The 27,382-nt window shown below is 40.6% G+C and overlaps 1 protein-coding gene and 1 long non-coding RNA gene across 2 annotated transcripts; both read left to right on the top strand.

The window, feature by feature from the left end:
• Positions 1-730: 730 nt before the first annotated feature.
• Positions 731-10,887, top strand: LOC311100585 (Golgi apparatus membrane protein TVP23 homolog B-like). The gene is made up of 7 exons (XM_084141500.1): positions 731-804; positions 1,292-1,374; positions 1,510-1,654; positions 1,845-1,934; positions 9,750-9,875; positions 10,105-10,233; positions 10,441-10,887. The coding sequence occupies exons 1-7, from the start codon at positions 793-795 to the stop codon at positions 10,465-10,467; spliced, it is 612 nt and encodes a 203-aa protein (XP_083997626.1). The 5' UTR covers positions 731-792; the 3' UTR covers positions 10,468-10,887.
• Positions 10,888-15,489: 4,602 nt separating this feature from the next.
• On the top strand, positions 15,490-25,674 carry LOC311101007. The gene is made up of 4 exons (XR_014609866.1): positions 15,490-15,538; positions 17,990-18,351; positions 21,612-21,677; positions 22,868-25,674. It is a non-coding gene; the product is annotated as an uncharacterized lncRNA (long non-coding RNA).
• The last annotated feature ends 1,708 nt before the right edge of the window (positions 25,675-27,382 follow it).

Here is a 27,382-nt window from a genome sequence, read left to right as displayed (position 1 = left end):
CAATAAATATATTCCTCCAATCTTTTTAAAGATGGAAGCAGGGACACTGAACCACAGGCCATCCATATTACAGAGGAAAGACTGTAACCACTTTAGTTTCAACATACCATTCATTGATTCAAAATCAATAATATTGAAGCCCCAATCCTTGTAGGGTCTTAAAACATAAAACATATTTTGTTTTGCTGTGATCATATTACTTATTTCTGAGTGGAGGTACATTATTTATTATTTTCAAAGAATATTAATTTGGCCAATTTCACACACAATGACGTCACATTTGGTTTATTCCAAAATGATAATGATTTCAATTTCCTAGTCAATAATTTAATTGTATTAGCCAAATTCTTTATACACAAATGTAGATTTTTGAAGATTACCCCCTTATTATTGATTTTTGAAAGAGAGCTTGATATTTTTGTGCAATCATTAAGATTTATTAAAAACAAACATACCCTGAAACTCATACATACAAGCTCATACATACAAGGTGATATGATATGTATAATTGAATGTGCAGTATACAGTATAAGACCTACGACGTTTTTATTTTATTTTTCAGAATTCCTGAGTTGGTTGACCGATAAAATATTTTTCACTCGGAGCTCTTTTTTAAATTTAATTTTAATTTTAATTTGTCTTGAACGCAATGAAGTCGGAAGTTGGAGATTTCCAAGTTCCCATATGTTTGAACGCGGAAATATTACATCTTCATTGACTCTTGATTGGTCAAAGTCATACACTTTGACCTAACGCGTAAGCCGGAAGTGGAGCCCATCCGCAGTTTCCACAATGATGAGACTGGTAAGTCGTCAATTGTCGCTTTCTTTCATCGTATAATTAAATGATTTGATCAAGTTCGGTTATTTGGTATGGCAAACATGTTACTAAGACATCTCATCGTGATGTTGCATCGTGCTGGGACGTATGGACATAAGAAACCTCTCATCCAGAGAAGTTAGCTTGCACGCTAACATTATCTGTTAGCTAGGATTTGTTTACATGTTAGGCCTATTTAACAAACTGGTTATTTTATGACAATAGTCACCAAACAAATCATGAACACTAACAAATCAATATCTTCAATATCTAGTGAGGTTAGTTAAGTTGTTAGCTAAGTGCCTATCACACACTGGACTTGTAACAATCCAGGTATTGGCTGTCTAGCTAGCTGACGTTAGCTGGTTAACGGGTGTCACTGCTTTAACATGCAATGGATGAGCTATGCAGGTTTTAGCATTTTAAAATCACGTGTATGGAGTGATGAATGTTTTCTTCCATATGTTTCTAGGATGACAACGATGATGACGTCTCCCTGTTTGATGCAGAGGAGGATACAGGCAGAGGAGGAAAGTCAAAGAAGACTAAAATCAAGTAAGTTGGTTCAGCATTGCACTCAGTGGCTCAGCCAGGAAACGGTATAATGCAATGGCTCTCAGCCCTGAATAGAAGCGACAGACCCATTCAACCTACTGTATTGTATATTCATGCTCTTACCGTGTTTTCCAGACATCCAGTGGCCTCCTTCTTCCACCTATTCTTCAGAGTGAGTGCCATCCTGGTGTACCTGCTCTGTGAGCTCCTCAGCAGTAGCTTCATCGCCTGCATGGTCACCATCATCCTCTTCCTGTCAGCTGACTTCTGGACCGTTAAGGTAGACCCTAAACAGTAGTAGAACAGGCTATAGAACAGTTAATAATAATAATAATAATAGATCAGTAACAGCAATAGAATATCGATAGAACAGCAATATAATATCAATAGAACAAGTGTAGATATTGTCAAACCTCTTTCGCTTTAAGTAAGTAGCCTAATGATGTATTAACTCCACTACTATATTTCAGAACATCACAGGGCGGTTGATGGTGGGCCTGAGGTGGTGGAACCAGGTGGATAAAGATGGAAAAAGCCACTGGGTGTTTGAGTCCAGAAAGGTAGATCACACACATCCCAGTCCTTCTGGGCAGACAGTAACTAACTACCCAACTAACTACTACCCTGGGCAGACAGTAACTAACTACCCAACTAACTACTACCCTGGGCAGACAGTAACTAACTACCCAACTAACTACTACCCTCTACTGAAATACCTTCGACTGTAGGGTAAAACCTAGTTCCATAGAACCAGTATCGACTCTGGATTTTGATGTCATAGGGTAAATCCATTTGAATTCAATCACTTTTTTGACAGCATCCCTTTTGATTTAAACAAAATGTTCCATACATGTTTGCCCATGAAAGAAGTGGTTAGAAAGTGACTGACTTTTTGGATGTGAATGTCAAGATAAAGGTGCTCAGTTGACCCATTTTGCATACCCCACCATACCATGAGACATCCATGTCTTCATCACTGGAAAATACAAATGGTTGAGTTTGATATACTTTAAAAGCTTACAAACATTGTTGTCAAACTATTTTATTATTTATTGAAAAAAATGTTTTTGAATAAAAGATCATTTCATTTTTAAACCTTTCAACGTCAATTATCTAAAAACGCGTGAACTGATTTTATTTCTTCATATTCACATATGTTGTAGTTTAGACCCTATTTCACATAATCTGACATTTTTGTGTTGTGCCTGCCATCGGTTGAGACACAACATGCTCTTGAATACAGGGTGGGTGTAATTTCAATCATAGATATAGAATTCATAGAATGGACCTATCCCTTCAGACAACTGCAATTTAGCTGGTACAACATTGAAATTGAATAGAAATGTTAACTTCTAATTACTGCCACAAAGATGGCCGCCGGTCCACCCACCATCAAATGTCAATGTAAATGGTAATATATTTCTATGATTTCAGTAGGTTTCCTATGGAGGATTGACAGTGTAATTTAAAACAACAGATATTCCCATTGAAGTCAACGTTCTCGAATGTGTGGACCTCCAACCATCTTTGTGGTACCACTTGAAAGTTGCCATTTCAAATTTTATTCCCATTTTAGTACATTTATCAGCCAAAACATGACACCACAAAAAAGGTGAACTCATCATGAGGGACCGCAGAGGCGTACCCACACCCACACATGCTCTTGAGTCACAGAAAAAAATAATATATTTTAGAGTTCATTTCCTGCAATTCTACACATTTTGCCATGGGGCGGAGAGAAGACTTTGCAATTTTTATAACAAATTTCATGCAATTTTAAACAGTGTGTGGAAAGAAATGTTTGCAGTTTTTAATATATCAGAGTGAGCGTGACTAACAAAATCAATGGGTGCCCCCTGGTTGGTAATTCGACCATGATTAGCTGGCTAGACTAACTTACCAATCAAAACAATTGTTAGCTGACATGGGCTAATTGAGTGACTGTCAGTGACTGACATAACAAGAGAGAAACTGCTGATGCACAACCACATTTCTAAATTGCATCTTGTGTATTCTGCTATTCTAACTCTCAACAGTAAGTTGAGACCCCTGTTTGAGTTCCACATTTGTTTTTTTTTCCAGTTGCCCATCCCTGCCTTCAATTATGTAAATTATTGTCTAAGATAAAGCAAATGCAAATATGCTTTATCTTTTTTTCATTTTTTTCTCTCCAGAAATTATAAAATAGTATGACAACCCTGTTTGTAAGCTTTTATATCATATAAATCTCAACCATTTATCTTTTCCAGTGATGAAGACATGGATGTCTCATGGTGTGGTGGGGTATGCAAAATGGGTCCACTTTGAGCACCTTTATATCTCCTGAACGTTTTTGCATTCAGGTCCAAAAAGTCACTTTCTGAGCACTTCTATAGTGGGCAAATACGTATGGAAGGTTTTGTTCAAATCAAAAGGGGTGCAGTCAAAAGTGATTTGAATTCAAATGGATTTACTCCATAACAAAGCCTATTAGTTAGTTTTATCTGACTCCACCTACTGTATACAATCTTGGGGTGCACATTCTTTTGGATACACTCAAAGCATTATAACCCTCAATCCTAGAATTGACCCAAAAACGTTATATTGCCAAATATATATATATATTTTGTAAATATTATTTAAAAAAAAATATATTAAATGTTGTTTTTTTTGGGGGGGGGGTAGATTAGCTTAATATTGCAGATAGATTGTAACTTCCATCAGTGTAATTGTCTGCATCACTTCCAATCCCCCATGTTTTATATATATATATATTCCCCTTTATTACTTTCCAACCCCGCCACCCTTTCCCTACTTGGGGTAAACTAGTGAACAACAATACTTAGGCCTCTACTTCCAGCTTATACTTACTATCTACATTTTATGGACACAGTCAATTTTACAATAATTATATATATATATACAGTGGGGAGAACAAGTATTTGATACACTGCCGATTTTGCAGGTTTTCCTACTTACAAAGCATGTAGAGGTCTGTAATTTTGTATCATAGGTACACTTCAACTGTGAGAGACGGAATCTAAAACAAAAATCCAGAAAATGACATTGTATAATTTTTAAGTAATTAATTAGAATTGTATTGCATGACATAAGTATTTGATCACCTACCAACCAGTAAGAATTCTGGCTCTCACAGACCTGTTAGTTTTTCTTTAAGAAGCCCTCCTGTTCTCCACTCATTACCTGTATTAACTGCACCTGTTTGAACTCGTTACCTGTATAAAAGACACATGTCCACACACTCAATCAAACATACACCAACCTCTCCACAATGGCCAAGACCAGAGAGCTGTGTAAGGACATCAGGGATAAAATTGTAGACCTGCACAAGGCTGGGATGGGCTACAGGACAATAGGCAAGCAGCTTGGTGAGAAGGCAACAACTGTAGGCGCAATTATTAGAAAATGGAAGAAGTTCAAGATGACGGTCAATCACCCTCGGTCTGGGGCTCCATGCAAGATCTCACCTCGTGGGGCATCAATGATCATGAGGAAGGTGAGGGATCAGCCCAGAACTACACGGCAGGACCTGGTCAATGACCTGAAGAGAACTGGGACCACAGTCTCAAAGAAAACCATTAGTAACACACTACGCCGTCATGGATTAAAATCCTGCAGCGCACGCAAGGTCCCCCTGCTCAAGCCAGCGCATGTTCAGGCCCGTCTGAAGTTTGCCAATGACCATCTGGATGATCCAGAGGAGGAATGGGAGAAGGTCATGTGGTCTGATGAGACAAAAATAGAGCTTTTTGGTCTAAACTCCACTCGCCGTGTTTGGAGGAAGAAGAAGGATGAGTACAACCCCAAGAACACCATCCCAACAGTGAAGCATGGAGGTGGAAACATCATTCTTTGGGGATGCTTTTCTGCAAAGGGGACAGGACGACTGCACCGTATTGAGGGGAGGATGGATGGGGCCATGTATCGCGAGATCTTGACCAACAACCTCTTTCCCTCAGTAAGAGCATTGAAGATGGGTCGTGGCTGGGTCTTCCAGCATGACAACGACCCGAAACACACAGCCAGGGCAACTAAGGAGTGGCTCCGTAAGAAGCATCTCAAGGTCCTGGAGTGGCCTAGCCAGTCTCCAGACCTGAACCCAATAGAAAATATTTGGAGGGAGCTGAAAGTCCGTATTGCCCAGCAACAGCCCCGAAACCTGAAGGATCTGGAGAAGGTCTGTATGGAGGAGTGGGCCAAAATCCCTGCTGCAGTGTGTGCAAACCTGGTCAAGACCTACAGGAAACGTATGATCTCTGTAATTGCAAACAAAGGTTTCTGTACCAAATATTAAGTTCTGCTTTTCTGATGTATCAAATACTTATGTCATGCAATAAAATGCAAATTAATTACTTAAAAATCATACAATGTGATTTTCTGGATTTTTGTTTTAGATTCCGTCTCTCACAGTTGAAGTGTACCTATGATAAAAATTACAAACCTCTACATGCTTTGTAAGTAAGAAAACCTGCAAAATCGGCAGTGTATCAAATACTTGTTCTCCCCACTGTATATATATATATATATATATTTTTTTTTTCTCCTGAACTTCTTCTACTCTCAACCTCTCCGATCATTTTCATGATGTCCATCCGGTTTGCTTCCATATGCCATATCTTTCTAACTGTGCTCTTTCCCAAAAGCTCCCAACATACAACCTATATACTTATTATGGACACAGTATGCTTACAATATTAGTTATCTTGTTATTATTTTGTTATTAGTTGTTATTAGTCCCATCCTTCAGCTCCATTCAACACCACCCATCTATCTCATAACACCATCCATATAGGATTTCTATTTGCCATATATATTTCAACTGTACTGTGATGTTTTACAAAAATTCTGAACCTTTCTATTCTCATTGTTTCTACAGATTGTGAATTAAAAATAAACATTTTTGCTAAAAGTATTATTATATTATTGATCGATCGATTGACTATGACTTTTCAGATCACCCAGTAATGCTATCTGCAAGGTTAGCTCCAGGTAAATATTGCAATCCTTTAGCCATTCCTGGACCTGTGTCCAAAAACAAGCTACAAATGGACAGTACCAAAACAAATGATCTAATGATTCTGTCTCTTCGCAGCAAAATCTGCAGAGCTGGGAAGATTGTATCCCCCATATAAATAACATTCTATTGGTAGCAAGAATTTTATATAATAATTTTAAATTGAAAGATTCTAATTTTTGAATCCGGTGTTGTTTTGCGTATCAGTTCATAAACACTATGCCATGGGATCGGTACGTCAAAAATCTCTTCCCAACTATTTTGCAATCTATATGGGACGGCTGTCAATCATTTGGTCCTTAAATGAAACTGATATACTTTTTTATTTATCACAGTTTTCCTTAACCAATTATGTTCTTTAATGCAAGGCCGACAGACAAGTTCCTTACTTTCTCCCCCTTCCACTTTCCTCTTCCATTTTTGCGGTAAGGCTGCAATTATTTGGTTGTAATTTTGAGTAGAGCAGACATTTCCATATGTTTTTGTTAGCTGCATGTGCGACATAACTCCACCAGTCCTACCGATGATATCATTTACGAATATTATACCTTTTTAAAACATTAGGTCCCAAAAAAAAAAGTTGTTTTGTCAATTAGTATATTTGAGTTTAACCACAATATTTGTTGCATTATTTGTTCTGTCGTTTCTGGAGGATTAAATTGAAATTGCAACCAACTTTCTATGGCTTGTTTTAGAAATAGTGATATTTGGGAGATTATTTCCTTTTCAAATAACTGAAAGTGAGTGGTTGTAATCTGAATAAAGGGAAAAAGGCCATTCTTGAACATTGGATGAGACAATCTTACTAATTTGCTAGAGAAGCAGTTTGGATTTAAGTATAACTTTTGTATGACTGAAGCTTTTAGTGATAGGTCTAATGCTTTAATATTTAATAATGTCTGTCCTTTCATATTCATTATATAAATAGGTCCGTTTAATTTTGTCTGGTTTGCCTTTCCAAATAAAATTGAATATTTCTTTCTCATATAATTTAAAAAACTGTTCGCTAGGCGTAGGCAAGACCATAAGCAAATAGGTAAACTGGGATAATACTAAAGAGTTAATCAGGGTGATTTTCCCACAAATTGACAGGTATTTACCTTTCCATGGTAGCAAGATCTTATCTATTTTTGCTAACTTTCTATTATAATTTATTGAAGTGAGATCATTTATTTCCTTTGGGATATGTATTCTGAGTATATCCACATCACCATCAGACCATTTTATTGGTAAACTACATTGTAATGTAAAAATTGTATTTTTTAGTGATCCAATACGTAATATAGTACATTTGTCATAATTTGGTTGTAATCCAGAGAGGTTAGAAAATGTATCTAGATCCTCTATGAGGCTGTGGAGGGATTATAGTTGTGGATTTAAAAGAAAACATGAATCATCAGCGTACAATGACACATTTTGTTTGTAAGCCCTGGATTTCTAATCCTCTGATATTATTGTTGGATCTGATTTTAATAGCTAACATCTCGATGGCCACAATAAATAGATATGCCGATAGTGGACAACCTTGTTTTACTCCTCTTGACAGTTTAATACTTTCCGAGAATTAGCCATTATTTACTATTTTACACCTATGGTTACTATACATGATTTTGACCCATTTTATAAGAGATTCTCCAAAATTGAAATGATCCAGGCATTTATATATAAACCCCAGTCGTACTTTATCAAATGCCTTTTCGAAGTCTGCTATGAATAGCAGGCCTGGTTTCCCAGATTTTCCATAATGTTCTATTGTTTCCAATACTTGCCTTATATTATCTCCAATGTATCTTCCATGTAAAAAAACCTGTCTGATTAGAATGAATAATATCCGACAATACCTTTTTAATTCTATGCGCTATACATTTTGCTAGAATTTTTGCATCACAAAACTGAAGTGTAAGGGGCCTCCAATTTTTTTAATGGACTGGATCTTTAGATTTTCCACTTGTATCCTGTTTCAGTAATAATGAGATCAGACCTTCTTCTTGAGTGTCAGATAATCTACCATTTACATAGGAGTGGTTAAAACATGCTAATAATGGTCCTCTTAGTATATCAAAAAAGGTTTGGTATACCTCGACTGGTATGCCATCCAACCCTGGAGTTTTCCCGGAATTAAAGTCTTTAATTGCATCCAGAAGTTCCTCCGTAATTTCACCTTCACATGAGTCTTTCTGTATGGCTGTTAATTTTACATTATCAATAGAAACAAAATCTCTACAATTAGCTTCAGTTAGAGGAGATGGAGGCGACTGAAACGAAAACATATGCTTAAAGTACTTTGTTTCCTCCTTCAAAATATCATTTGGTGAATCATGGGTGACTCCCTCAATTGTAACCAGTTTCATTAAATTCTTTTTGGTAGCATTCCTATGTTGAAGATTAAAAAATAATTGTGTGCATTTTTCCCCATATTACATCCAGTTTGCTTTATTTTTATAATATATTACACTTGATCTTTCTTGAATTAGTTTCTTCATTTCTTTTTGTTTTTCCTCTAATATATTTTGAGCCTCTATGTTACAGTTGTTATTGCCATCTATCTGTTCTGTTAGACTTTCTATTTCCTTTGTTAGTATAAACTCTTTTGACCTAAATTGCTTTTGTTTTCGAGATGAGTACTTAATTGCATGGCCTCTAAAGGCACATTTTAAAGGTGTCCCTTACAATAAGGGGATTTGCTGTACCTATGTTATGTCGGGAAAAAGTCAGTTATAAATTCCTCTGTCCTAGTTAAAAATTTATTATCATCCAAAAGGCTTTCATAAAATTTCCAATATCCTCGCCCACGTGGAAATTCAGTAAGAGTACTGTATATGCCAATTATATGATGGTCCGACCGCATTCTGTCTCCTATCAACACTTTTTAAACTTTTGGTGCCAACGAGAATGACATAAGAAAGAAGTCAAGATGACTAGCTTGATTGAGTCTCCGCCATGTGTATCTCACTAGATCAGGATATTTAAACCTCCATATATCTACTAGTTCTAATGTATCCATGACATTCACGATTTCCTTAAGAGCATGTGGGTGATTGTTTGTGGTGTGATTTCCTTTACGGTCCATTGAGCTATTTAAAACAGTATTATAATCCCCCACCATAATAATATTGTCTTGAATTGCTTGCAGGGTTAATAATTTATTATATATATATTGTCAAAAGTGTGGATCATCATTATTTGGTCCATAAAGGTTAATGAGCCATATATGTTTATGGTCCAATAACATATTTGAAATAATCCATCTACCTTGCGTATCTATTTGGACAAAATACTTGCCAAATACTTACTTGGTCGACAAGCTTAGTTGGCATCCACAGATGTGAGAATAACCTCTCTTGTTGTCTATTCACCTCAGGAGAATTCGAAGCAGCTGGTGTCAGACTCCGAGACGAGGGTCTTCTGGCTGGGCCTGGTCGTGTGTCCTGTCATCTGGGTCTTCTTTGTCTTCAGCACCCTCTTCTCCTTCAAGATTAAGTGGCTGGTTAGTTTTAATATAAATACTGTAATGTACCACTTAGCAGACACTTCTACCCAAAGTGGCTTACAGTACAGTGAGTGCATGATTAATTTTCTTTGTCTACGGGATCACTACGGGAATTGAACCCACGAGCATGGCAATGCCATCGCCATACACTCTCACTGTGAGGTTGCATCAGTGTCAAAAGTACTGTGTAAATCCCTGTTGTCGTCATCTCCTCTCCTCCACCCAGGCTGTGGTGATCATGGGCGTGGTGTTACAGGGGGCTAACCTGTATGGGTATGTTCGCTGTAAAGTGGGCAGTAGGACGAACTTCAAGGACATGGCTACTAACTATTTCGGACGGCAGATTCTCAAACAGGTGACTTTTTTCTAATGCACAGTCTTAAGAATCTTTAATTTAATTTCAGAAGTGTGCCCTTTGAAAGCTCCCTGACACACTTCAGGAGAATCGGGATACAACGTAGATAGGCCTTCCCGGAAAATGGACAAGAATCGTTTGCATTTATTGGATCAGTATTTTGTATCTAATGTTGTGTTTTTGTTGTGTGTGTTTTCTCTCTGACAGGCAATGACTAAACAAGAGGAGTCATAAAGAAGGACGACTACTCTTAAGATTTTAACTTATGTTTGCATTATTGTGAATGCCACTGTATATCTGGAGTTTTACTAGTAACTAATACTTAATAGAAACCTTTCGGGACATTGCTTACCTTTTGAAGAGTTTTCCCATTTTGATACCATTTCAAGAGAGAAATAGCATAATTTGTAGATAAGGCTGTTTTTCCACTGTAGCTATACTGACTCAAAGCAAATCCCTTATCTGTTTTGTTGTTTTGCATATTTGTTGCTTTGCCTAGACTTTATACAATACAATTTAAATGTTGTTTCTGACTTGTATTATACAAACATGTTGCCTGTATAATATTCATGGTTGTAAATATAGAACATCAAGGTCATGTGTTCACGTGAGACGTCTTTTTGTGCAAATACATTTATAACATTTCCAAAATGACCGGCATGTTTTTTTTGGAGTTATTTTGGATTGACTGCATGAGGTGCATACTCACACTTTGCTCATTGTCAGTATTGTACTCTTGAAATATGATTATTGAAACGCATAGTCAAAACATCAATGAACCCTCTGCTAAACTTTTTGGAATCTGAAATCTTTAATGTTGCTTTGATGTTTGGGGTCAAAGAGTACATCAACCCCCTCTGATTTGTAGTGTTACTTATGGGAACTTGGTGGGAAGGTATTTTTATTAGATGAAATGATGTGGCATAGTTGAATCAATATTTTGTAAGTAACTTATGAACCTACTTAGCATCAGTCATGCATGCTGGTCATAAGTTAGGTCCAGTGCTCCACAAATGTTAGCGACACCTTGTGGTACATTATTGCAATATTTTCTGCCACAACAAAGATGGCCACTGTCCATGACCGACGTGAAGAAGACGTATAGAGTAAGCGAGCTCGTGTTGATTGTCCCGCCCCAACCAATGGACAATCTGGGTGTCGTTATTATTTTGTTGTTCCATACTAGTAGCCTTTATTCTGAATCCACGTTTGGCACGAACAGTCAGGATGATCCCGCCCGAGGGTGAGTCCGCGAGGAAGAGGTGGGTTTCAGGAAATCAAAAGGGTAGCTAGCTTGACTTTGGCAATTAACTACTTTGGCGATTGAATTTGTCTTATTTTCTCCCATTTGTATGCATTTTATGAGTGTAACTTATCCAAATGATAAGTGCACAGTAAATGTTCCCTTACAAAAAGAGATGCAGTTTTGACTTCCCGAGTGGCGCAGTGGTCTAAGGCACTTTATCGCAGTGCTAGCTGTGCCACTAGAGATCCTGGTTCGAATCCAGGCTCTGTCGTAGCCGGCCGCAACCGGGAGACCCATGGGGCGGCGCACAAGTCGTCCAGGGTAGGGGAGGGAATGGCCGGCAGGGAGGTAGCTCAGTTGGTAGAGCATGGCGTTTGCAACGCCAGGGTTGTGGGTTCGATTCCCACGGGGGGCCAGTATGAAAATAAAAAAGAATAATGTATGCACTAACTGTAAGTCGCTCTGGATAAGAGTGTCTGCTAAATGACGTAAATGTAAATGAAACTGCAGTAACTGCAGTCAACTGGTATTTTGGACGCAGTAATTGCAGAATAACTGCAAAATCACTGCAGTAATTGTATTTATTTATTTTGGACGCAGTATACTACAGTGTACTGCAGTTATACTGCATTCAGACTGCAGTTTTTTTTTCCGGAAGGGTTGAGCCATCATACCACACTTCACTTGTCATAACAGGCACATGGAGACTTTTTTTTTTGATCAGGAATCTAAAAATTGTAGGCACTAGCAATGGTTTGTTTATAGGCAGTTACAGCATAGCTCTATCCAGTCTAACCACTGTTGTCATAATGTGTTTATTCCCTCTATGAATAACAGGAAGAGGAAACCCTGTCCTTCATCAGAGAGAACATGGAGAAGAGTGATCAGCTGATTAAAGGAATGTTATGTATCTACTCAACAATAAGGCAATCCATACTCACACTTTGCTCATTGTCAGTATTGTACTCTTGAAATATGATTATTGAAACGCATAGCCAAAACATCAATGAACCCTCCAAAGCCATCCAAAACATGTTACAAGGGCAACATTATAGACCATCTCTGACGTCCTTTCCTACTGAACTCTTTCTGTCGCCCAGGCGTCCATTTTGTCATCGTTTGAGAGTCGTCTGATGTAGCTGGAGAACTCCATCATCCCAGTACACAAGCAGACAGAGAACCTACAGAGGCTTCAGGAGAACGTGGATAAGACCCTGTCCTGCCTGGACCCCATGTCATCAGTTACTACCATATAGCCAAGGACACCGACAGGATCATCAGAGAGGGGTGAGAGTTCAGAGCGAGAAAGAGACTCACAGGTCAGGTCACATGTTTAAAAAACGTTTATTTAACCTTTATTTTCACAGGGAAGACATATTGAGGCCTAGGACTCTTTTCCAAATGCGCCCTGTATGATACAATATAAAATACACATTAAACAAACATATATTTACACAACCGGTCAAAAGTTTTAGAACACTTACTCATTCAAGGGTTTTTCTTTATTTTTACTATTTTCTACATTGTAGAATAATAGTGAAGACACCAACACTATGAAATAACACAATGGAATCATGTAGTAACCAAAAAAGTGTTAAAGAAATCTAAATATATTTTATATTTGAGATTCTTCAAATAGCCACCCTTTGCCTTGATGACAGCTTTGCACACTCTTGGCTTTCTCTCAACCAGCTTCACTTGGAATTATTTTCCAACAGTCTTGAAGGAGTTCCCACATATGCTGAGCACTTGTTGGCTGCGTTTCCTTCACTCTGCCGTCCGACTCATCCCAAACCATCTCAATTTGGTTGAGGTCAGGGGATTGTGGAGGCCAGGTCATCTGATGCAGCACTCCATCACTCTCCTTCTTGGTAAAATAGTCCTTACACAGCCTGGAGGTGTGTTGGGTCATTGTCCTGTTGAAAAACAAATGATAGTCCCACTAAGCTCAAACCAGATGGGATGGCGTATTGCTGCAGAATGCTGTGGTAGCCATGCTGTTTAAGTGTGCCTTGAATTCTAAATAAATCACAGACAGTGTCACCAGCAAAGCACCCCCACACCATAACTCATCCTCCTCCATGCTTTACGGTGAGAAGTACACATGCAGAGATCATCTGTTCACCCACACCGCGTCTCATAAAGACACAGCGGTTGGAACCAGAAATCTCCAATTTGGACTCCAGACCAAAGGACACATTTCCACCGGTCTAATGTCCATTGCTCGTGTTTCTTGGCCCAAGCAAGTCTCTTCTTCTTATTGGTGTCCTTTAGTAGTGGTTTCTTTGCAGCAATTCGACCATGAAGGCCTGATTCACGCAGTCTCCTCTGAACAGTTGATGTTGAGATGTGTCTGTTACTTGAACTCTGTGAAGCATTTATTTGGGCTGCAATTACTGAGGCTGGTAACTCTAATGAACTTATCCTCTGCAGCAGAGGTAATTCTGGGTCTTCCGTTCCTGTGGCGGTCCTCATGAGAGACAGTTTCATCATAGCGCTTGATGGTTTTTGCGACTGCACTTGAAGAAACTTTCAAAGTTATTGAAATGTTCCGGATTGACTGACCTTCATGTCTTAAAGTAATGATGGACTGTCATTTCTCTTTGCTTATTTGAGCTGTTCTTGCCATAATATGGACTTGGTATTTTACCAAATAGGGTTGGTTATCTTCTGTATACCACCCCTACCTTATCACAACACAACTGATTGGCTCAAACGCATTAAGAAGGAAAGCAATTCCACAAATTAACTTTTAAGAAGGCACACCTGTTAATTGAAATGCATTCCAGGTGATTACCTCATGAAGCTGGTTGAGAGAACGCCAAGCGTGTCCAAAGCTGTCATCAAGGCAAAGTGTGGCTACTTTGAAGAATCTCAAATATAAAATATATTTTGATTTGTTTAACACTTTTTTTGGTTACTACTTGATTCCATATGTGTTATTTCATAGTTTTGATGTCTTCACTATTATTCTACAATGTAGAAACTAGTAAAAATAAAGAAAAACCCTTGAATGAGTAGGTCATTCTAAAACTTTTGACCAGTAGTGTAGGATCATCTGCTTAAAACCTCTTAAGGATCACACCCTTTTTTTCAATTTTCGTCTAAAATGAAATACCCAAATCTAACTGCCTGTAGCTCAGGACCTGAAGCAAGCATATGCATATTCTTGATACCATTTGAAAGGAAACACTTTGAAGTTAGTGGAAATGTGAAATTAATGTAGGAGAATATAACACATTAGATCTGGTAAAAGATAATACAAACAAAAAATCATGCGTTTTCTATTTCTTTTGGGTTCCATCATCTTTGAAATGCAAGAGAAAGGCCACAATATAATATTGCAGTTTAGGCGCAATTTAGCAGTGTGTGCGCAAAGTTTCAGATAGATCCAGTGAAGCGTTGCAATACTGGACAATTTTTTATCAAGTCTGTCCAAATGTGCCGAATTGGTCAATTGATACATTTTCAAGTACATAACTATAGAGAACTTACAAAAATGATATGGTAATACAAAATGTAAGTTTACATACTCCCTTTCTGCCCATCTAAGATATGTCTAAGTCCTGGAAAGTTTGCTGTTACTCACAACAGTCATGCTAATCACATGAGCGCACGTTAGCTCAACCGTCCCATATACGGGACACCGATCCTGTAGAGGTTAATGACAAAAATGGTAAATGAAAGAACTACTACCCTCCATCCATCACCGCTTAGCTCTGTCCACCCTACTATACACAGCTTGAACCCATTAACAAACTGTTCTCTCTGTATGTACAGCATCTCCTAGTGTTGTCTATCTCTCTTTTCTATTACAGAATGACCCTGACAAGGAGTACAACATGCCCAAGGATGGAACGGTCCATGAGCTCACCAGCAACGTAAACCAACACCATCCCTCTTGACATCCAATCTGGAGTTTAAATAGTGGTATACGTTGCTGTCACATCCCTTCATCCCTTACCTCAGTTCACCCTGGTCTCTTTCTCGTCCCCATCCTGTTCCTTCAGCAGCTGCTGGACTTCCTGGAGACTGCTGGAGCCATGCTGACCTCTCAAGGTAGGGAGGGCTTAGTGGACCATCCAGGGCCTGGGGCCCATCCCAGACGGCACCCTATTCACTATATAGGGAATAAGGTGCCATTTGGGACACTGCCCTGCTCTCCTGTTAGTGACCACTAGCCTCTGTTTAATGTTTGTCTGTTCTGAAACAGTAGTAGACCATAGGAGAAGTCCCATGTATCCACCAACTGATTTTTGTACTAGAAACTAGATTTCCTGTCCAGTTACGTCTCATCAGCATTTCTCTCCGCCAGAGTTCTTTCTGGTCCTACTTCCTCCGCCTGTGTCTTTAACTTCCTCTTATGTGCTGCTGTCTTGACCATACCTCTTCCTCTTCCTCTCCATCGCTACTGCCTTTTTCTGCCTCTAGAGGGAGCCCCTAGACCAGGGGTGTCAAACATACGGGGAGCCCCTGGACCAGGGGTGTCAAACATACGGGGAGCCCCTAGACCAGGGGTGTCAAACATACGGGGAGCCCCTGGACCAGGGGTGTCAAACATACGGGGAGCCCCTGGACCAGGGGTGTCAAACATATGCCTGCTTTATAAATGACTCAAACCAAATCGAAAACTGTGTAGAAATGATAATGGACCTACATTCATACAGTTTCACGACTGTCTCCAGCTCTCTAATAATCACCAAAATGAAAGCTAGATAGCATCGAAAATTCCAAAAACGATGAGTAGAGGTCTATTTTTTATTTTATTTTGATGGCGAAGAAATATAACCAATTTTCAGTGTGGTGAAGACCGAATGCGGTCCCCGGGACAAAATTAGTTTGACATCCCTGCCCTATACACCCCATATACAGTGCAAAGTATTCATACCCCTTGACTTTTTCCACATTTTGTTACATTACAGCCTTATTCTAAAATTGATTAAAAAATAAAAGAATCCTCATCAATCTACACACAATACCCCATAATGACAAAGCAAAAACTGGTTTTTAGAAATATCACATTTACATAAGTATTCAGACCCTTTACTCAGTACTTTTCTGAAGCACCTTTGGCAGCGATTACAGCCTCGAGTCTTCTTGGGTATGACGCTACAAGCTTGGCACACCTGTATTTGGGGAGATTCTCCCATTCCTTTCTGAAGATCCTCTCAAGCTCTGTCAGGTTGGATGTGGAGCGTTGCTGCACAGCTTTTTTCAGGTCTCTCCAGAGATGTTCGATCGGGTTCAAGTCCGGGTTCTGGCTGGGCCACTCAAGGACATTCAGAGACTTGTCCTGAAGCCAGTCCTGCGTTGTCTTGGCTGTGTGCTTAGGGTCGTTGTCCTGTTGGATGGTGAACCTTCGCCCCAGTCTGAGGTCCTGAGCGCTCTGGAGCAGGTTTTTATCAAGGATCTCTCTGTACTTTGCTCCGTTCATCTTTGCCTTGATCCTGACTAGTCTCCCAGTCCCTGCCGCTGAAAAACTACCCCACAGCATGATGCTGCCACCACCATGCTTCACCGTAGGGATGGTGCCAGGTTTCCTCCAGACGTGACGCTTGGCATTCAGGCCAAAGAGTTCAATCTTGGTTTCATCAGACCAGAGAATGTTCGTTCTCATGTTTGAGAGTCTTTAGGTGCCTTTTGGCAAACTCCAAGCGGGCTGTCATGTGCCTTTTACTGAGGAGTGGCTTCCGCCACTCTACCATAAAGGCCTGATTGGTGGAGTGCTGCAGAGATGGCTGTCCTTCTGGAAGGTTCTCCCATCTCCACAGATGAACTCTGGAGCTCTGTCAGAGTGACCATCGGGTTCTTGGTCACCTCTCTGACCAAGGCCCTTCTCCCCTGATTGCTCAGTTTCCCCGGGCGGCCAGCTCTAGGAAGAATCTTGGTGGTTCCAAACTTCTTCTATTTAAGAATGATGGAGGCCACTGTGTTCTTGGGGACCTTCAATGAAATATCACATTCAATGCTGCAGACATTTTTTGGTACCCTTCCCCAGATCTGTGCCTCGTCACAGTCCTGTCTCTGAGCTCTACGGACAATTCCTTTGACCTCATGGCTTGGTTTTTGCTCTGACATGCACTGTCAACTGTGGGACCTTATATAGACAGGTGTGTGCCTTTCCAAATAATCTCCAATCAATTGAATTTACCACAGGTGCACTCCAATCAAGTTGTAGAAACATCTTAAGGATGATCAATGGAAACAGAATGCACCTGAGCTCAATTTCGAGTCGCATAGCAAAGGGTCTGAATACTTATGTAAATAAGGTGTTTCTGTTTTTATTTGTAATACATTTGCTAAAATGTCTAAACCTGGTTTCGCTTTTTCATTTTGGGGTATTTTGTGTGGATTGCAAAAAAATATCATATTTAATCCATTTTAGAATAAAGCTGTAACTTTACAAAATGTGGAAAAAGTCAAGGGGTATGAATACTTTCCGAAGGCACTAAGTATACCAAACATTAAGGACACCTTCCTAATATTGAGTTGCATCCCTTTGCCCCTCAGAACATCCTCAATCCCCCTCAGGAGACTGAAAAGATTTGGCATGGGTCCTCAGATCCTCAAAAAAGTCTACAGCTGCACCATCGAGAGCATCCTGACTGGTTGCATCACCGCCTGGTATGGCAACTGCTTGGCCTCCGACCGCAAGGCACTACAGAGGGTAGTGCGTACGGCCCAGTACATCACTGGGGCCAAGCTTCCTGCCATCCAGGACCTCTATACCAGGCGGTGTCAGAGGAAAGCCCTCAAAATTGTCAAAGACTCCAGCCACCCTAGTCATAGACTGTTCTCTCTGCTACCGCACGGCAAGCGGTACCGGAGTGCCAAGTCTAGGTCCAAAAGACTTCTCCCTGTAGAACCCTGAGGTAAGAATATCCCTTTAGAACCCTGAGGTAAGAATATCCCTTTAGAACCCTGAGGTAAGAATATCTTTCTAGAACCCTGAGGTAAGAATATCCCTATAGAACCCAGAGGTAAGAATATCCCTCTAGAACCCTGAGGTAAGAATATCCCTTCAGAACCCTGAGGTAAGAAAATCCCTTTAGAATTCCTAGGTAAGAATATCCCTTTAGAACCCTGAGGTAAGAATATCCTTCTAGAACCCTGAGGTAAGAATATCTCTTTAGAACCCAGAGGTAAGAATATCCCTGTAGAACCCAGAGGTAAGAATATCCTTCTAGAACTCAGAGGTAAGAGTTACCCTTTAGAACCCCTAGGTAAGAATTACCTTCTAGAACCCCTAGGTAAGAATATCCCTTTAGAACCCTGAGGTAAGAATATCCCTCTAGAACCCTGAGGTAAGAATATCCCTCTAGAACCCTGAGGTAAGAATATCCCTCTAGAACCCTGAGGTAAGAATTACACTTTAGAACCCTGAGGTAAGAATATCCTTCTAGAACCCTGAGGTAAGAATATCCCTGTAGAACCCAGAGGTAAGAATATCCCTCTAGTACCCCGAGGTAAGAATATCCCTTTAGAACCCTGAGGTAAGAATATCCCTTTAGAACCCCTAGGTAAGAATTACACTTTAGAACCCTGAGGTAAGAATATCCTTCTAGAACCCTGAGGTAAGAATATCCCTGTAGAACCCAGAGGTAAGAATATCCCTTTAGAACCCTGAGGTAAGAATATCCCTTTAGAACCCTGAGGTAAGAATATCCCTTTAGAACCCTGAGGTAAGAATATCCCTTTAGAATTCCTAGGTAAGAATATCCCTTTAGAACCCCGAGGTAAGAATATCCTTCTAGAACCCTGAGGTAAGAATATCTCTTTAGAACCCCAAGGTAAGAATATCCTTCTAGAACCCTGAGTTAAGAATATCTCTTTAGAACCCTGAGGTAAGAATATCCCTGTAGAACCCAGAGGTAAGAATATCCTTCTAGAACTCAGAGGTAAGAGTTACCCTTTAGAACCCCTATGTAAGAATATCCCTCTAGAACCCAGAGGTAAGAATATCCCTCTAGAACCCAGAGGTAAGAATATCCCTCTAGAACCCAGAGGTAAGAATATCCCTCTAGAACCCAGAGGTAAGAATATCCCTCTAGAACCCAGAGGTAAGAATATCCCTCTAGAACCCAGAGGTAAGAATATCACTCTAGATCGCAGAGGTAAGAATATCCCTCTAGAACCCCGAGGTAAGAATATCCCTGTAGAACCCAGAGGTAAGAATATCCCTTTAGAACCCTGAGGTAAGAATATCCCTTTAGAACCCCGAGGTAAGAATATCCTTCTAGAACCCTGAGGTAAGAATATCTCTTTAGAACCCTGAGGTAAGAATATCCTTCTAGAACCCTGAGTTAAGAATATCTCTTTAGAACCCCGAAGGTAAGAATATCCTTCTAGAATCCTGAGTTAAGAATATCTCTTTAGAACCCCGAGGTAAGAATATCCTTCTAGAACCCTGAGTTAAGAATATCTCTTTAGAACCCAGAGGTAGGAATATCCTTCTAGAACCCTGAGTTAAGAATATCTCTTTAGAACCCCGAGGTAAGAATATCCTTCTAGAACCCTGAGTTAAGAATATCTCTTTAGAACCCCGAGGTAAGAATATCCTTCTAGAACCCTGAGTTAAGAATATCTCTTTAGAACCCTGAGGTAAGAATATCCTTCTAGAACCCTGAGTTAAGAATATCTCTTTAGAACCCCGAGGTAAGAATATCCTTCTAGAACCCTGAGTTAAGAATATCTCTTTAGAACCCCGAGGTAAGAATATCCTTCTAGAACCCTGAGTTAAGAATATCTCTTTAGAACCCCGAGGTAAGAATATCCTTCTAGAACCCTGAGTTAAGAATATCTCTTTAGAACCCCGAGGTAAGAATATCCTTCTAGAACCCTGAGTTAAGAATATCCCTCTAGTACCCCGAGGTAAGAATATCCCTTTAGAACCCCGAGGTAAGAATATCCCTGTAGAACCCAGAGGTAAGAATATCCTTCTAGAACTCAGAGGTAAGAGTTACCCTTTAGAACCCCTAGGTAAGAATTACCTTCTTGAACCCCGAGGTAAGAATATCCCTCTAGAACCCAGAGGTAAGAATATCCCTCTAGAACCCAGAGGTAAGAATATCCCTCTAGAACACAGAGGTAAGAATATCCCTCTAGAACCCAGAGGTAAGAATATCCCTCTAGAACCCAGAGGTAAGAATATCCCTCTAGAACCCAGAGGTAAGAATATCCCTCTAGAACTCAGAGGTAAGAGTTACCATTTAGAACCCCTAGGTAAGAATTACCTTCTAGAACCCCGAGGTAAGAATATCCCTTTAGAACCCAGAGGTAAGAATATCCCTCTAGAACCCAGAGGTAAGAATATCCCTCTAGAACACAGAGGTAAGAATATCCCTCTAGAACACAGAGGTAAGAATATCCCTCTAGAACACAGAGGTAAGAATATCCCTCTAGAACCCAGAGGTAAGAATATCCCTCTAGAACACAGAGGTAAGAATATCCCTCTAGAACCCAGAGGTAAGCAAAGACAAGACGGGTTTCACAGGTGCATCAGTACCAGAGGAGTGGGGAAGGACAGAGGAGTGGGGAAGAACAGATGAGTGGTGAAGGACAGAGGAGTGGGGAAGGACAGAGGAGTGGGGAAGGACAGAGGACTGGGGAAGGACAGAGGACTGGGGAAGGACAGAGGAGTGGGGAAGGACAGAGTCATTAATAACTAGACTGTTTCTGAATGTATGAATGAATGGTCTAAGGTCTCCCATCAACACTTTGTATATGATTTAGTTCATGGATGGGTAACAATGTTACAGAAAACCCATTGACATAAATACATCAATAATAAGTATGTGTATTGGTATTGCAGTGGAACATGGATCATGCTACTGAAGCTGCTTGCAGTATAATGGAAATTGCGTTCTGACATTACCATGGAAATAGCCATCTAGTCGAATTCTCTCTCCCATTTATTTTGAGTCAATTGAACTTTCGCTTCTAATGAAAGAAGGTATTTGAACAGGAATAGAAAATGTAATAATTTAAGTCCCAAAAGAGATCAAGGGAGATGAACTGAAAGGTGATTTTGATGATATTATATCCCAGTTGATGGATTAGCAGTCACACAGTGGATTATGTAACTCAAAGATTATAGATAGATCTTATGTTAACACTGTTTTACCATCTACAGAGACCAGTTCGTCAGCCATCAGCTACAGCTCTGAGTTCAGCAGGAGACTTCTCAGCACCTACATATGTAAGTTCAGGAAGTAAAGATGCAGAAGTACATACCGTTAGTACATACCATAAGTACATACTGTAAGTACATACCGTAAGTACATACCATACGTACATACCATAAGTACATACCATAAGTACATACCATAAGTACATATCATATGTTAGTTTATGAAGAAAATGAAGACCTTAATTAAAGGAAGATTCAGCGATATGACGTAGATTAAGAAAGTAAACAGCATCGTGGTTCAATTTACGCAGCAACTAAGATCGCTGAAGCGCAAGGCTCAACTTCTCAGCTGTTTTGGTGCCCTGGCTACCATGCTGTGAAGTGTTGCATCTCGCTCATCTCAATATCACCGCAGATATCGCGATGTAAGACTTTGCTGTCACACAGAGTATCTGCGCATGCGCACTGGTTCGCTTCACGCTGCTACGACATGGTTGCTACGGGACCAAAACAGCGGAGAAGTTTAGCCTCACGCTTCAACGCTCTTAGTTGTTGTGGAAATGTACCCACACTGCTGTTTACTTTGTGCATCTATGTCATCTTGCTGAGTCTACCTTTAAGTAAATCGACAGTACAAGTCAAAGGTTTGGGCACACCTACTCATTCAAGGGTTTTTCTTTATTTTTACTATTTTCTACATTGTAGAATAATAGTGAAGACATCAAAACTACGAAATAACACATATGGAATCATGTAGTAACCAAAGAAAGTGTTAAACAAATAAAAATATATTTTCTATTTGCGATTCTTCGAAGTAGCCACACTTTGCCTTGATGACAGCTTTGCACACGTTTGGCGTTCTCTCAACCAGCTTCATGAGATAGTCACCTGGAATGCCTTTCCTTCTCAATGCGTTTGAGCCAATCAGTTGTGTTGTGACAAGGTAGGGGGGGTATACAGAAGATAGCCCTATTTGGTAAAAGAGTTGAAGTAAATAGACATGCTACATGTAATACAAATGTACACTAAGTATATAAAGGACAGAGCTTTGAATTGTTTTGGTCACATGTATCTTTCTTTGTCACATTATTTCACTTTTCTCCAAGACAAACGTCCCCTACAGGACAATAAAGTTGATCTTATTTATCTTACAGTATCTTATACCTTCATAACTAGATGACTCAAATGTGTATATTATTTGAACCAACCAAGCACAGTTTCTAGTACAAATGTTTTATTCTGTTTTGGTTCTCTCTCAGGTAAAGTGTTGGGGAACCGGCAGCTCAATCTTCTCAGTAAATCCAAGGTGTACGAGGACTCTGCTCTGAGTGCCATCTTCCTCCACAACAACTACAGCTACATCCTCAAGTCCCTGGAGAAGTAGGCCCCCGTTTATCACCTTATCACATCTGCCTGCCTGCACAACCACACACACACCATTTTCCATTGATATCTTTCAAAAGTACTAGTAACTCGATTGATATCAGCTACTCAAACGTACACTCAGCGGCCAGTATATTAGGTACACCATCTAGTACCGGGTCGGAGCCCCCCTTTGCCTCCAGAACAACCTGAAATCTTCGGGGCATAGATTCAAATGGTATCAAGGGACCTAACGTGTGCCAGGAAAACATTTCCCACACCATTACACCACCGCCACCAGCCTGTACCGTTGACACCAGGCAGGATGGGACCATGGACTCATGCTGCTTACACCAAATCCTGACTCTGACATCAGCATGACGCAACAGGAACCAGGATTCGTCGGACCAGGCAATGTTTTTCCACTCCTCAATTGTCCAGTGTTGGTGATCGCGTGCCCACTGGAGCTGCTTCTTCTTGTTTATAGCTGATAGGAGTGGAACCCGTTGTTAGATTCTGACAAAACAGAGTAAAAACTCAAGGACCATTAAGAGAAGCTCAAACCAAGTTTATTCACCCAATGGGTCAAACAGCTGAAGGACAAATACATGTTCCCACCAGCACAAGTATATATACCCCACTTTGGGGGGGGGGTCTCCTCCTCTTCTCTAAACATGACATCTATGTTGCAAGGCAGGAAGTTAAGTGATGTGGGTAATAAACTGTTCCTTCTCCCTTAATGTGACCTGACCTGACTTCGGCCCCCATTCCTCACTAATCCACAGCTATCCACCCTCATCAGTGACCGCAGCCATGTGATTGCCTTCCCTTACTTAGTAACATTCTAAGGCCATGGCTATTATCCAACCTCCATTGAGCCCAACATATACATTCCTCCACATATAACCATTAACTTCTGGTGTAGCAAGTATTTCAAATTACAACCCAACAACTGAAACCACACTGTGGCCCTTCTCTTCTCTAATGGACCCTCACATTTCAAGTTTAGAAAGCATCACCGATGTGGTCGTCTGCTGCAATAGCCCATCCGTGAGAAAGACAGACGAGTTGTGCGTTCCGAGATGCCGTTCTGCACACCACTGTTGTACTGCGCCGTTATTTGCCTGTTTGTGGCCCGCCTGTTAGCTTGCACCATTCTTACCATTTTCCTTCGACCTCTCATCAACGAGCTGTTTTCACCCACAGGACTGCCACTGACTGGATGTTTTTTGTTTGTCGCACCGTTCTCTGTAAACCCTAGACACTGTTGTGCATGAAAAGCCCAGGAGGGCGGCCGTTTCTGAGATACTGGAACCGGCACACCTGGCACGACGATCATACCACACTCAAAGTCACTTAGTTCACTCGTTTTGACCATTCTAACGTTAAATCGAACAGTAACTGAATGACTCAATGCCTGTCTGCCTGCTTTATATAGCAAGCCACAGCAATGTGGCTCACTGTCTGTAGGAGCGAACCATTTTCGTGAACAGGGTGGTGTAACCAATAAACTGGCCACTGAGTATAACAAATATTAGGAACACCTTCCTAATATTGAGTTGCACCACCCCTTTTGCCCTCAGAACAGCCTCAATTTGTCGGGGCATGGACTCTACCAGGTGTTGAAAGCGTTCCACAGGGATGCTGACCCATGTTGACTCCAATGCTTCCCACAGTTATGTCAACTTGGCTGGATGTCCTTTGTGTGGTGGACCTTTCTTGACACACACAGGAAACGGTTGAGCATGAAAAACCTAGCAGCGTTGCAGTTCTTGACACAAACCGGTGCGCCTGGCACGTACTACCATACCCCGTTCAGAGGCACTTTGACTATTTTGTCTTGCCCATTCACCCTCTGAAATGCACACATACACAATCCATGTCTCAATTGTCTCAAGGCTTATAAATCCTTCTTTAACCTGTCTCCTCCCCTTAATCTACACTGATTGAAGTGGATTTAACAGGTGACATCAATAAGGGATCATGGCTTTCACCTGGATTCACCTGGTCAGTCTATGTCATGGAAATAGCAGGTGTTCTTAATGTTTTGCACTCTCAGTGTATATAGCCTACAGTAAACACAAATCAACAAATGCATTGCCATGGACCAAACACCTTTTCTAACACACACGTCCAGACATAGAATGCATGAAGCATTAACACTAGAACTGCCATAGGCCAACGGCCACTGACGTTTGATTTTGTAAGTAAACTAAATCAGCCCCACAAAAAAGCTATGTCCTGCTCCTTCCCTGACTTTTCCTAAATATTTGTATTTTACACTGCTCATTTGTCAGAATTTTGAAATCACAAATATAAATATATAGTATAGTATTTAGCCATTTTACCTTTTTTTTACACCTATTCCTAACTTAATCCGCAAAGACAATGTGCTGTAGGATGTTGCTACCCAGCCAGGCGCTAATGCGTCTCTCTCTCCTCACTGAATGAATGACAAATCGATAAATGATCAATAATTGTGCACCTTACTTCACAATTGAATTTAAGTTAGGCCTAACTGAATGATAAGGAGGGTGAAGAGGCTGATTTAATTTAGAAAGACAATAGTGTAATGATGAGTTTGTGTGTCACGTTCGTTGAAGGACGGGACGGACCAAGGCGCAGCGTGATATGCATACATGTTTATTATAACGAATAAACACAACGACAAAACAACAAACTAAACGAAACGTGACGTCCAAGGTAGACACAAACAACATACCTTACACGGAACAAGATCCCACAACCCACTAGTGCCAATAGGCTGCCTAAGTATGGACCCCAATCAGAGACAACGAACGACAGCTGCCTCTGATTGGGAACCACACCGGCCAACATAGAACTACACATACTAGAATACAAACATAGAAAACACACAACAGAGAATATACACACCCTGACTCAACATATAAGCGTCCCCTGAGTCAGGGCGTGACATTGTGTTATGCCTATTTATCAGCAGCAAATAATTTGACCGCGTTCCTTGTGGGTTGATACCATTTCCCTTTTATGTTTTACTTTGTAAAAATAAGCTCTCATGGGACTGCTTTATTTACTATAACTCTATTAGTAATCAAATGTATTGTCAGGGAAACTAAAACGTGTTACATGTTGCAGTAGGCCTTTAGAATAATGCAAAACATCCTTGACTCTATCCAGCGAAGCAAATGATGACAGCCCATTGAATGAATGGCAAATGGATGGAATGGGTGATACTTGTGCAAGTTACTTCACAATTGAATTTAAATGAGGCCTAAATGAACGATGAGGGTGAAGAGACTGATTTCATTTAGAACATCAATAGTGTAATGATGAAGTTGTGTTCATGCCTATTTATCAGCGTTGGCGCTCATGTTAATAATTGGACCGCACGCCTTGCAGGTTGATACCATTCTCTTTTATGTTTTACTTTGTAAAAATAAGCTGTTAAAGTACTGTTTTATTTACTGTAAATCTATTACTAATCAAATGTATTTTAAGGAAAACGAAAACATGCTATGTGTTGCAGTCTTCTTGGGTATGACGCTACAAGCTTGGCACACCTGTATTTGGGGAGTTTCTCCCATTCTTCTCTGCAGATCTTCTCGAGCTCTGTCAGGTTGGATGGGGAGTGTCGCTGCACAGCTAATTTCAGGTCTCTCCAGAGATGTTCGATCGGTTTCAAGTCCGGGCTATGGCTGGGCCACTCCTGCATTGTCTTGGCTGTGTGCTTAGGGTTGTTGTCTTGTTGGAAGGTGAACCTTCGCCCCAGTCTGAAGTCCTGAGCGCTCTGGAGCAGGTTTTCATCAAGGATCTCACTGTACTTTGCTCCGTTAATCTTTTCCTCGATCCTGACTAGTCTCCCAGTCCCTGCCGCTGAAAAGCATCCCCACAGCATGATGCTGCCACCACCATGCTTCACCGTAGGGATGGTGCCAGGTTTCCTCCAGATGTGACGCTTGCCATTCTGTCCAAAGAGTTCAATCTTGGTTTCATCAGACCAGAGAATCTTGTTTCTCATGGTCTGAGAGTCTTTTAGGTACCTTTTGGCAAACTCCAAGCGGGCTGTCATGTGCCTTTTACTGAGGAGTGGCTTCCGTCTGGCCGCTCTACCATAAAGGCCTGATTGGTGGAGTGCTGCAGAGATGGTTGTCCTTCTGGAAGGTTCTCCCATCTTCCCAGATGAACTCTAGAGCTCTGTCAGAGTGACCATCGGGTTCTTGGTCACCTCCCTGACCAGGCCCCTTCTCCCCCGATTGCTCAGTTTGGCCGGGCGGCAAGCTCTAGGAAGAGTCTTGGTGGTTACAAACGTATTTAATTTAAGAATGATGGAGGCCACTGTGTTCTTGGGGACCTTCAATGCTGCAGAAATGTTTTGGTACCCTTCCCCAGATCTGTGCCTCGACACAATCCTGTCTCGGAGCTCTACGGAC

Source organism: Coregonus lavaretus (genome assembly GCF_964263955.1).
Source record: "Coregonus lavaretus genome assembly, chromosome: 25".
In the NCBI taxonomy this organism is placed as follows: domain Eukaryota; kingdom Metazoa; phylum Chordata; class Actinopteri; order Salmoniformes; family Salmonidae; genus Coregonus; species Coregonus lavaretus.
The sequence above is the reverse complement of the archived record's forward strand: the minus strand, read 5'-3'. Positions and strand labels throughout refer to the sequence as shown.